The sequence below is a fragment of the Oryx dammah genome, unplaced genomic scaffold (assembly GCF_014754425.2).
Source record: "Oryx dammah isolate SB20612 unplaced genomic scaffold, SCBI_Odam_1.1 HiC_scaffold_17, whole genome shotgun sequence".
Taxonomy (NCBI): Eukaryota; Metazoa; Chordata; class Mammalia; order Artiodactyla; family Bovidae; genus Oryx; species Oryx dammah.
In genome coordinates this window covers 61,465,997-61,478,382 of record NW_024070201.1, presented here as the reverse complement: position 1 = coordinate 61,478,382, position 12,386 = coordinate 61,465,997, and the positions used below count along the sequence as shown (strand labels likewise).

The following is a 12,386-nucleotide window of genomic DNA, read 5'->3' as shown; positions in this document are numbered from 1 at the left end:
AGACTTTGCTGTCTTTCACTATCTCCCAGAGTTTGGTCAAATTCATGTTCGTTGAGTTGGTGATGCTATCCAACCATCTCATCTGCTGCCCTCTTCTCTGTTTGCCTTCAGTCTTTCCCAGTATCAGAGTCTTTTCCAGTGAGTTGGCTCTTTGCATCAAGTAGCCAAAGTGTTGGAGCTTCAGCTTCAATATCAGTCCTTTCAATGAGTATTCAGGGTTGATTTCCTTTAGGATTGACTGGTTTGATCTTGCTTCTCAAGGGACTCTCAAGAGTCTTCTCCAGCACCACAGTTCATCAATTCCTTGGCACCCAGCCTTCTTTATGATCCAACTCTCATATCTGTAAATGACTGCTGGAAAAACCGTAGCTTTAACTATGTGGACCTTTGTTGACAAAATGATCTCTCTGCTTTTAATATACTGTCTAGTTTGTCATAGCTTTTCTTCCAAGGAACAGGTGTCTTCTACTTTCATGGCTGCAGTCACTGTCAACAATGATTTTGGAGTCCAAAAAAATAAAATCTGCCACTGCTTCCACTTCTCCCCTTTTATTTGCCATGAAGTGATAGGACTGGGTGCCACGATCTTAGTTTTTTGAATGTTGAGTTTTAAGCCAGCTTTTTCATTCTCCACTTTCACCCTTATCAAGAAGCTCTTTAGTTCCTCTTCATACTCTGCCGTTAGAATGGTATCATCTGCATATCTGAGGTTGATATTTCTCTTGGCAATCTTGATTCCAGCTTGTGATTCATCAGCCAGGCATTTCACATGATGTACTCTGCATATAAGTATAGTATACATTATCTAATTTGGTAGGTTAATTTTGAAGATGTGAATTTGAATGATTTGGCCTCCCATCAGACACCTTTGATATACTAATTGTCCTTATTAGTAGCTTTGATTAGCTTAGCTGGTTTTTAGGTCATAATTTAAAGTTCTGTATCATATTTACTTCTTATTTTATCATTAATATTTTATGATTCATATCTTACAAATCCTCATTTATTTTAAAATATTTTAAAAATTTGTTTTGTCAAGAAGTAAACTGAAAGTCTTTGTTTTGTCGTATCCCAGGTGCCCCTTAAACAATGCACATACTAGGCACTGAGGAAATATTTTTCAGGTGCACAGTAAAATTTCAAACAGCAGAGAGTATGTATACAATGTGTAAAGTACACTTGTATGTGGTGTGTGTGTGTCTCCCCAGCCACCCCTACTTCTTTTTTTTAACTCCTATTATGTCCCATGTTGCTGTTTATAGACCTGCCTTGTTTGTTCTTTTTGGTAGTTACAAATTCCATAATTTATTTAATCAGGTTTTTTTTTTAAATGATTATTTAAATTATCCCTAGTCTTGCACAGCAACAAACAGCCACATAGCTGAGTTGTCTGTGCACATCTTTGTACACATGTAGAGTAGGCTAAGTGGCCAGAACTGGAATGTAGGGTCAGATATTCGTGTTACATTTTGGTCAGTATTACTGCTTGCTCCTGCCAACAGTTTGAGAATGCCTGTTTCTACATATCTTGACCAGTTCAGTCAGTTGAGTCACTTAGTTGTGTCTGACTCTTTGTGACCCCATGTACTGAAGCACGCCAGGCTTCCCTGTCCATTACCAACTCCTGGAGCTTGCTCAGACTCGTGTCCATCAAGTCGGTGTTGCCATCCAACCACCTTATTTTGTCGTCCCTTTCAACTGCTGCCTTTCAGTCTTGCCCAGCATCAGGGTCTTTTCCAGTGAGTCAGTTCTTTGCATCAGGTGGCCAAAGTATTGGAGTTTCAGCTTCAGCATCAGTCCTTCCAGTGAATATTCAGGACTGACTGATTTCCTTTAGGATGGACTGGTTTGATTTGAGAGTATCTTTGCCAGTGCAGTGTTAATTATAAAACACCTTTGATCTCTTATTTTATGGCTTATATCTGTTTTTTTTCCCAAGTGTTTAAAGTTCATTGTTCTTTTTCTATGAGCTGTTTGACTACTTTGCCCATTTTCTTCTTGAGTTTCTGATGTTTTAGTGACTAGATGTTATATTAATAAATTTAATATTTTGCCATATGTGCTGGGGATATTTTTTCAAGTTCATCTTTTCACTTTCATTGTGATACTTTCCCCATGCACAAATGTAAATAAACTTTACGAATTAAGTTTACTCTTTTCAAAGGCTTTTAAAGAGCGTTCCCACACAAAGATAAATTTCAGTACATTTTCTGATGGTTCTTTCTTGTTTTTTTGTTTTTAATGTTTTTGACTTGTCTGAAATTAATTTGATAGAATGGTTAAAATTGGGATTCAGCTTTTATTGACTTTGCAGTTGTTCTAAGATAGTTATTCTAGCATCATGCATTGAATAACCCAACATTCTGATTTCAGATATCACCTTTATTTGCTAATTTTCCATGTAGCCTCTTTCTCAACCATCCTGATCCTGTGATTGGTTTATCACCATTGCAGAACTCTTTATTCTGTATCATGTTTAGTATATGAGTGAGGCCAGTGGTTTTCCTTTATTAAACTTTTCCAGTTTTAGTTTCTTGAGCAAGCTTCTGAAAGCTCTTGTGTATTAGTAGGACATCATAATTTTGATAGAAAATCACATTAGTCTTTTAAAACATGTTTTCCTTTCTAAATATGTACTTACCAGTGGTGGAAACTTGATTTATTCCAAAGGAAAGTATACTTCTTCCAGGTTTTTTTCCCCACCTAATCACATGACATAAAATTTTTTTCCCCAACTGGTATTTCGACAGAATTGCTTGGTGATGTATTAAGTGCCACTGAGGAAGGTGAGGGGGGAAGAGATGTTAGAGGCAATGCTTCCCTCTCTTTCCTTTCTTGAATATTACTAATATTTATTGCCACGTTGGGCTTCCTTGGTGGCTAAGATGGTAAAAGAATCCACCTGCAATGTGGGAGACCTGGGTTCAATCCCTGGGTTTTAGGAAGATTCCCCTGGAGGAGGGCATGGCAACCCACTCCAGTATTCTTGCCTGGAGAATCCCCATGGACAGAGGTCCTTGGCAGGCTTTAGCCCATGGGGTCACAAAGAGTTGGACATGACAGCACAGTGCAGCATTGCTGTATTACAATATCAGGAAGTCCTCCCACAAAGGCAGAACAAAACTTCATGCAAATTTATCTGGCTTATTTTGTATCAGTTTCTTTTTGTGGTGCAAAATAATATTGTGAACAACCATTTGAAGAGTAACACTTGTATTTATGCCACAGATCCTGGCTACTTTTTTAGGTACTGACTTTAAGATTGTATTTCTATAATAAAAATAAAACCACCTTTTATTAAAGAGTTTAGAAAATACTGAGAAAGGGGAGAAAGTGAGCTGTCCATCTACCACACATCACCCAGACATGACTACTAACTATTTTACAGTCTTTTCAGTCTCTTTCATTGTAGATTTCTTTAATAGTTTTTGTATACAGTTTGTAAGTACAGTTTCATATACAGTTTGCTGTATATACAGTTTGTAAATCATGCTTTTAAAACTTTTATGTCAAAATTAAGTTTTCATGTCATTTCATGCTTTTTCGTTGTGATTCAGGATGAATTCTCTATAGCAGTGTTTCTTAGTGTTGGTCCAGGGACCTTGTGGGTTGCTAAGACTTTGATCTGTGGATTCATACTGTTTCATAATAGATTTAAGACATTATTTGCCTGTTTCACTTTTAATTCTCATGAGTGTACAGTGGAATTTTTACATGATTTGATACTGCAGTAGGTTGAGTTCAGAAGCATATGTGAAAATCCAGCTGCATTTTAAAGCCTGCCATATTTATTATACACAGATTTGCAAATATATGCCACAAGGGTAACCATCTAAATGAATTTTTAGAGTTATTTTTCATTAAATTGTATTTATGTTAACATGTAAATACTTTTATTATTATTTGTATGTGAATAAAATATCTAACCTTGTCTCAGTTTTAATTTCTAACATGGTAAATACTGAAATAACCTACATAAACAAAAACTCTGGTGTACTCACTTTTTAGAGTATGAAAGGGGTCCGAGTCTAAAAAGTTGGAGAACTGCTGCCATGTTTTATTTCATAAAAAAAGAGATGGCTTTATTTAAATTTAAAAATGTTTTAATTTTTAGGTATGTGTCCATTTGAATTTGTTATTATGCAAATGATTTAGGTTACAGAAAATGAAGGCTTCTTTTATAAGAGGATGTTTTCATGCTTCTTATTGTGATACTGCATCTGGGGACTTACATATTGTGCTTGAATTAAATTAGTCCTGAGATTTTTAAAACAGTAACTTGAGTTCATTATTTTTCTTCCCCCTAGGCAGCTGAGTATGTCCCAGAGAAGGTGAAGAAAGCCGAAAAGAAATTAGAAGAGAATCCTTATGACCTTGACGCTTGGAGCATTCTCATTCGAGAGGCACAGGTTTAGTGATATAGGATTACATTTCCTTCTCTATGGGTCCAATCACACTACTTGGTTCTGCAGTAAATAATATTTTCATAATCCTAACATTGTAAATGCTGTTTATTGGTTTTCAATTTTAGAATCAACCTATAGACAAAGCACGGAAGACTTATGAACGCCTTGTTGCCCAGTTCCCCAGTTCTGGCAGATTCTGGAAACTGTACATTGAAGCAGAGGTTAATATTTTATTTTATTTTTTCTTATATAGCATTTGATAGGAATTGCAACATACACTGTAGTGATAGAAAACAAATTAGGAACATAGATAGCACAAGTAGGACAAGGAGGATTTAAAATGTCTTTTGCCTTTATTTTGTAAAATAGGTATGAAGGAGTAATTAAAATGAATTTTTGAAATTTGGGTCTTTACAAGCTGATGATTGTTGCATTTTGGAGTTGCAACAACATTAAAACAGTTTCAATGGTATTGGAGTGCTTTAGCCTTTTATTTACTTGTCATGTGTCAATTTATTGCCTCCTGTGTCATTTATTTAGAACTCATTTTTCTTTTTATTCCTATTTACAAATGAATCTGGTATTATAAGGAAATACAGAAATGTTAACTTAGTTTCATAGGGTGTTTTGAGTGTCTGGTGAAATGAAACCTTTAGATAAAAAATTATTTTCGATTTTAATTTTGTGAAAATGCATGGTTTGTCAATAAATGTAAGCACTTCAGTAATTTTTAAAATTTTCTGTAGGATAAAGTTTACATTATACAGTAATAAGTTAATATGAACTCAAACCTATGTAATCATAATTTACCCAATGATACTTTGATTGTTGTTGTTGTTGTTTTTTTTTCTTTATAACTGTCTTGAAATTTGAAGTCAGGCATTTTATTTTAAAGAGTAAAGGCCCCATTCTTGTTTATGATTAGAAGGGAAATGTTCACTTTTGAAGACCAGAATTAGTAATCAAGATGATAATAAAATGTTAATGTATTGATAACAGTTGGCACCAAATAATCATTTTTCTGGTGATATATTATTGAGATGGGGTGAGATGGTAATAGTTGATAATCCACATTAAGCTGAAAATTGATATCCATTTTTTATAACTTATTTATACTTATGAGGTAGTCTTATTTGAATATTAATTTTGTAATATAAATTCTCAACATAATCAAGTACACTGCAGCCTCGTCATAACATTTTCACAATAACTGAAATTTGATAGTATGTGGGTCTGTTCTGGACAAATCAAAGGGCTTTAGTCAGCAATACTGAACAGACCTCAACACAACACAGTGTCACCTGTGATGTGTCCCTCAGAATGGACCTAACTAACTGCAGGTTTAAATTGAGGCTACAGTGTACTCACTGTATTTGTGTTATAGTTTATATTGTATTATGTTGGGAGGGGGGGATTTACTGGACAATAGCAGGAACATTGTGTGTATGTTGAAGTTTTTCTGTGTGGTTGTGTATGTGGTATGTGTGTTTGTGTGTTTGTATGTGTGAGAGAGATTGTATCTTATGTGGAGTCTGGTTGTGATTTTGAACCAAGACCATATCCTTAAGGTTTTATCACTTATCCTTTTAGACCATTTCCTTCCTTAGTATATCTAATCATCAGAGTATACTGGCATGAAATTCACCAGGTGAGTGAATAAAACTGTCTGAAATATGCTGAAGCCAGGATCATCTACCTATACTTGGTCTTCATTCAGTGTGACTTTACATATTAGCTTATATGCAGATATTCTGCAAACTCATATTAACATAATTGGTACATGATAATTTTTGTATAATGAAATAGTATGTTCTGAGTTTTAGAAATTTCTTTCATTTTCTCAGGTATTCAGTTATCATTCATTCATTTTATTATAGCATAATTAAACTGAAATTAGCTGTTAGATATTCATTCTGTAAGCATAAAGCACAGTGAGTCTATTTCTTCCACTTCCTAGCTAAAAATAAAAACTGAATTCTAAGACAGACCAGATGTCATTCCAAAGGGCTGAAGTTGTCTAAATAACTGGCTCATTTCACGTACTATTTCAGAGCTGTTAGCAGTTGCCTGACATTTATTTAGTTGGTAATGTTTGCAGTTTCACACACCTGCACACACAAATACAAATGTATGTGTAAAACGTCTTTTGATTTTAAAAAAAGGTACAGAATATATATGTGTATTTCATAAAATTTTTATTTCTGGTTTAGGAATTAAGATGTTACATTGAATGCAAATTTTTAAAATGCATATCCTGAGCAATGTTTTTCTCTTTCCTAATTTGTTCTTTTTTTATTTTCACATATGTACTTTGTTTAGTCTGTGAGGGGCTAAAGTTTTCTTTGGCCGTATGACTCAATGTAGCCTTTAATATTTCTGGAGAAGACACATAGCCTATTTATGATACATTAAAGTCTGAAGTAATAATAAGAATGTCTTCACATTAAAGGTACTACTAACAGTGTTTGCGTAACATCCTGTATGCACTGTCAAGAAAATAAAGTTTTGTTAATACATTTGTTGTAACTCAGTACTTCATGGTGGGAAAATTGTAAAGTTTCTTTTATTTATGTTCAGTTAAATCAGTGTGTGCGAGTCCAAATACATTTAGTTCTTTTCTAATAGAAAATACACACATCTTTTAAAATGAGATAATTTTCTTCCCCAGAGAAACTTCTTATAAATCCTACTTCGAAACAAAGTGGCAAGGGGGAGTGGTGTTTTAGGGATTTGGGGAGTCAGAGGGTTGCTTTTAAACTTGGAACATCAATTGGAAATGGAGCACATTATAAATAATTTTTAGTAAAGAAGTTAGTAACACTATCTGGTATTTTTAATATTTGCCAGTATATCTTTTCTCACATCAATGAGCATTTAGCAATACTTAGATACTTTTGTAAAATTCGAACTTTAAAATGTCATCCTTATTTCGTTACCTGCTTTTTTTTTTTGCTTATTGAAGGTAAAATTCTCTTGTTCTAATGAAAGGACATGTAGGACCACCATCTATATATTTTAATACACCTATATATAATACATACCTAATTTCAAAATTAGGCCAAATTATTTTAGTATTGTATATATTATATGGGAGATCATATTTTGCCTCCAGTTCAGAGAAATGCTTTCCTCTTGAATTGCAAAATGCTACTTTATGTGGTCTAGCCATATCTTATAAGCGACCAATATGACTATTCTTAAGTAACAGTTATAAGTATAAAGTCTTAATTGTTAAGGTATGAAAATAGCAAAGGAAACATCTTAATACATCTCTAGTTGACAGATGTCTCAAATCTGCACTGCAGTATATTTTAGAGTTAAGTGATATCCATTTAGAACCTAAGTGCTCATAATGAACCCTTTTTTAGAATGGTCACTAAGTTATTAGTGAATTGAAAAAATTTATAGTTTTTCTATTTTTTAAGTTGGTTTTCCCCCTTTTGGTTACTGTAGCTCTTCATGTAGCTAGGTAATCAGTGTGACAGCATGTAAGCTACAATATCTTGGTATTAGCAGTAATTTGTTTTTAATTGAGCCACATTCATAAGAAATTTTCTTAGGATGATTTTTTAATTGTTAGCTGAAGGAAAAATGAAGAAGGTAATACTGCTGGTAATAGCAACATTGTGTCTTGCTGTCTGTGAAAGCTGTAATTGTTTAATAAAAGTATATAGAGAATTGATTGCCTTTCATTACAACTATTTTAATGTGAATCCTTTTCTTATAATGGGATGTGAAGTACATACTTCAGTTTTTCAAAGTAACCGTTCTACTTGGGAAAAATGACCTTTAAAAGTACCTTTCTTCTTGGAAAATCGAAGTGAACTCAGGATGGATCATGGGTGACCTAAATTGAAATAAACTTCTCCACTGTCTATACTGTTTTAATTTCTCTAAGTAGCAGTTTAAACTACTGTGTTATAATGTTTTGTACATGTTGAGCAATGTGATTTTTAAATGCAGGAAAAAGATTATAGAGCACAATCTCTTTTCTATACTTCAGCTTGCAGTCTTCTTTTTTAAAAAATCTGTACTCTTTTCTTATAGATCTGCTCTTTTCCTGTTTGTAATAAATGTTGGTCCATGTCTGTGTGATTATTCAGATTGTCCTCTAAAATGCAGTGTTTTTTTAATCTATAGTTTCTTACATGCATGTTTAAATGTAGTGTAGGAGTGTAAAAGAAAACAAACTATTTGCAAACAACTGAACTGATGATCAAATACCTGAAAGTGATATGAATAATTACATACTGTTTTTAAAACAAAGGAAATATTTACATTTACTGTTTTAAATAGCGAACTTCAATTTTAGGTCTTACTGAAATAGCCCATTCATTTTTCTGGCATTATAGTAGCATAGATATTTAGGTGTTGTCACTTCTACTAACATGATCTATACATTTTTTTCCCTTGGAGCCTTTTCTTTTCACCCCAGGCATTGCATAATCTATTTGCAAAAGGGCATAGTTAATTTACGAAACAAAATCTCTCTTAAAAAAAAATCTTAGGTTCTATTCTTTATATCTTCAAGGTAGTTTATTATGTGAGATGTAGCTGTTTATTTTCAGGCAAAATTTTGTACTAATCAACCTGATCATTTTTATATTTTTTTTAACTTTGTAAAACAAATTTCTAATCATTGCAATCACTGATAAAAAATACTGGGGGAAAAGGATCATTTTTTTCCCCCCTCTTCGAAGACTCAATTTTTAACCAGGCTTTCTTATATTCTATTTTTGTGTATCTCATAGAGAGTTACAGTGTGTTCTGAAAACCTGGAAAAGGCATTTCTAACCAGCTTTTGTTTAAATTCAAACATTCCAAAAACTGTTTTGAAACAAAGGGCTGTTGGATCATGCAGATTTGAGGTTTCCCTGTGGGTAGTGGTTTAGCCTAAATTTCTTGAGCATTTATGGAATAACAACACTTAATATACAATATTTGATACTTAGTTGGTTTTTTTTTTTTTTTTGATTACTGGGGATTATAATCAGTAAGACGTTAGAGTATTTATTTGGAATACAACCTCCACCCCTATCCCAAAAGATATTAAAGATATGCTCCAACACGTGGCAACCATGAATAAACAAAAATGAATCTAAGACCTTTACAATAATAGGGAGTTAGAAACCCCTGTATTTGGAAGCAGAATTAATCGGTTTTGGTTCTAACTTCTGAGCATAAGGGTACCTGGTGGCAATTAATTGACTTCCTCTTAAAAGACAAGACTGCATAAAGGCTCAAGTGTTTTCTAACAGGTTTGTTGTGTTATATTTTGTTTAATATGTGCTTTCAACTTAAAAACAGCTGTTCCTTTTAAATGAATGAGTATGGCTCAAGGCATTTCCAAGAAATGAAGATGTCTGAAATAATACTAGTGATATCTATGAAAACTACACTTCTGAATGTGGACAAGAATGCATTTATTTGCTTGTAAATAACTTTTTAAACTTTAATTTTTATTACTAAACAATTTTGCTCTTAGCAACTTTGGAGCAGAAAACAAGTAGTTGATTAATGGTATAATAAACTGAATTCTGTATAAAGTTTTCCTCCATGTATTCAGACTCTACAGCAAATTCAACAAAATGGTGAATATTTGCTTTGATTACAACCTGTTGAGAAACTAAACAACTTTTCAAAGCTCAGGGAAGCATAACCTGGGGTAAGTTTTACCATTTTATATGCTAGGAAACCTCCAAAGAAAAATTTTGTATTTGGAAATGTTAAGTGATAGTTCTAAAAACCATCTGATGTCAAGGACGGTGTGAAATATTTTGGGATAACTACTCTGAAATGTAAAAATATTCAAAGATGAAGTCCCAAAGCTATTTTTAATCTCCCTAATACTTTGATTCATATTACAGAACATGTTTGTTACAACCTTTTTTTTAAAAACAAAGTTTTAGCTCTGGCATATGCAGATAACACTATTATAAGTCTTTGTCTAAAGATTATATGTGAAATGGTCTTTTTTTTTCTTTCAGTTTTATTGAGATATAATTGACATACAACATTTTATAAGTTTGACAAAAATAAAATGATTTGATATATGTATGTATTGTGAAATGATTACCACAATGTTTAGTTAACATATATCACCTCACATATTAACAAGGGAAATGGTATTATGATGACATTTTCCGTAACTTACTTTTTCATAACTGAATTTAAAGAAAAAGTAATGACTTGCATATTGATGATTTTCTGGAAAATTCTTTAATCCAACAAACTATGGCTCTATATGTATTACATATTTAAAGTCAAGATGGAGATTACATTTCAATCAGATGTAGAGCTGGAAGATGAATTAGCTTAGCTCCTTTTCATACATGAGTAAATTAAATCAAGAGATTGTTACCCATTTGAGCCAAAGTGTGCAAACAACACAATTTTAGGATCACTTGGGAAGCTTTTAAACCATCTAGGCTTTTCATTTAGCACCCCTGCATTACTGACTCAATCTCCAAAGAATGGCCATGTGGGATCTGTTATTGTTAGCTGTTTCTGGCAGCCGGTTTTGGTAATTGAGGCTTTCTTTAGAGGGCAATAATTGAATCATATTGCCATATGAGTATATTTCATACCTGGTAGAATAATTCCAATATTTGTCGGTATAAAGTCATTGTTCTTTTGACTATGTGATTTATCAGTCAGTATGTAATCTGTCAAGAAGTAATCTTAGAGATATCCATTCTTGTAGTATTTTTGACAGTGTGACTATTATATCTGTGGTCAGATTTAGGGTTGCATTACTGAACTTGTTCAGGTTTTTGTTTTTTTCTTTTATTTCTGGGTTTTGAAGCCTGATTTTCTAACTCCATGAACTTTCTTTTCTTAAAAACACAGTATAATCACCTAAGTGGCAAACTCAAGAATCAGCTTTTAAGGAAGTCTTCATGTATTAAGAGATGACCACTTAAACTGTGGCTTGAAAGGATTACTGCAGCCTTTTAAAAAAATAAAAATAAAAAACTTGTTTTGTATTGGGGTATAGCTGATTAACAATATTGTGATAGTTTCAGGTAGACAGCAAAGGGACTCAGCCATACATTTACTGTATCCATTCTCCCCCAAACTCTCCTCCCATTCAAGCTGTCATATAACATTGAGCAGAATTTCATCTTCTATACAGTAGATTCTTCTTGTTGGTTATCCATTTTAAATACAGCAGTGTGTATGTGTCCATCCCAAATTCCTGAACTATCCCTTCTCCCACTCCTTCCCCTTGACATCCATAAGTTTTGTTCACCAAGTCTGTGAATCTTTCTGTTTTGTAAGTTCATTTATATCACTTCTTTTTAGATCCCACATTAAGGGATTTCATAGGATATTTCTCCTCTGTTTGACTTCATTCAGTATGACTTTATAGGTCCATCCATGCTGCTGCAAATGGCGTTTCATTCCTTTAATGGCTGAGTAATATTCCATTGTATATAGGTACCATGTCTATCCATTCCTCTGTTGTGGACATTTAGGTTGCTTCCACATCTTGGCTATTGTAAACAGTGCTTACAGCAGCTTTTTAAAATAACTAATGTCAGTTTTAAATAAGTATCAGTTCTGGTTTTCCTGAACCATAAGGGATTGGGTTGCATACATCATGACAATACTTTACATTTGCTAATAGCAAAGATACTGTCATATGTAAACAAACTTGGAAGTTTAGTCTGTGATCCACTTTCTACTTTAGTTATTGTTCTAGTAATGTTCTTTATAGCAGTCTTAATCAAAGTCTAATCCAAGATCATTATATATAGGTGTCATTCTTCTCCAGTCTCCTTGGATGTTGAACACTTTTCAGTCTTAAATTTTTTATTCCCTTATTAAATTCAGGTTATGTTCACTATGGCTGAAAAGCTGCAAGTGGTTGTGTGTCCTCATGAGAGGCACGTGATATTCATTTACCTCTTACTGGTGATATCAGTGTTGACCTTTTCCTTGACTGTGTATTTACTGTTTTTACTTTTATAACTAATA

General features: G+C 33.2%; 1 protein-coding gene across 1 annotated transcript in view; it reads left to right on the top strand.

Moving 5' to 3' along the window:
• CSTF3 (cleavage stimulation factor subunit 3) overlaps positions 1-12,386 on the top strand; it is a 67,848-nt gene that overhangs the window by 13,469 nt on the left and 41,993 nt on the right. Inside the window, exons 2-3 of the mRNA XM_040258967.1 lie at positions 4,308-4,409; positions 4,532-4,627. Coding sequence (XP_040114901.1) covers positions 4,308-4,409; positions 4,532-4,627 — 198 coding nt within the window. The remainder of the gene's footprint in view (positions 1-4,307; positions 4,410-4,531; positions 4,628-12,386) is intronic.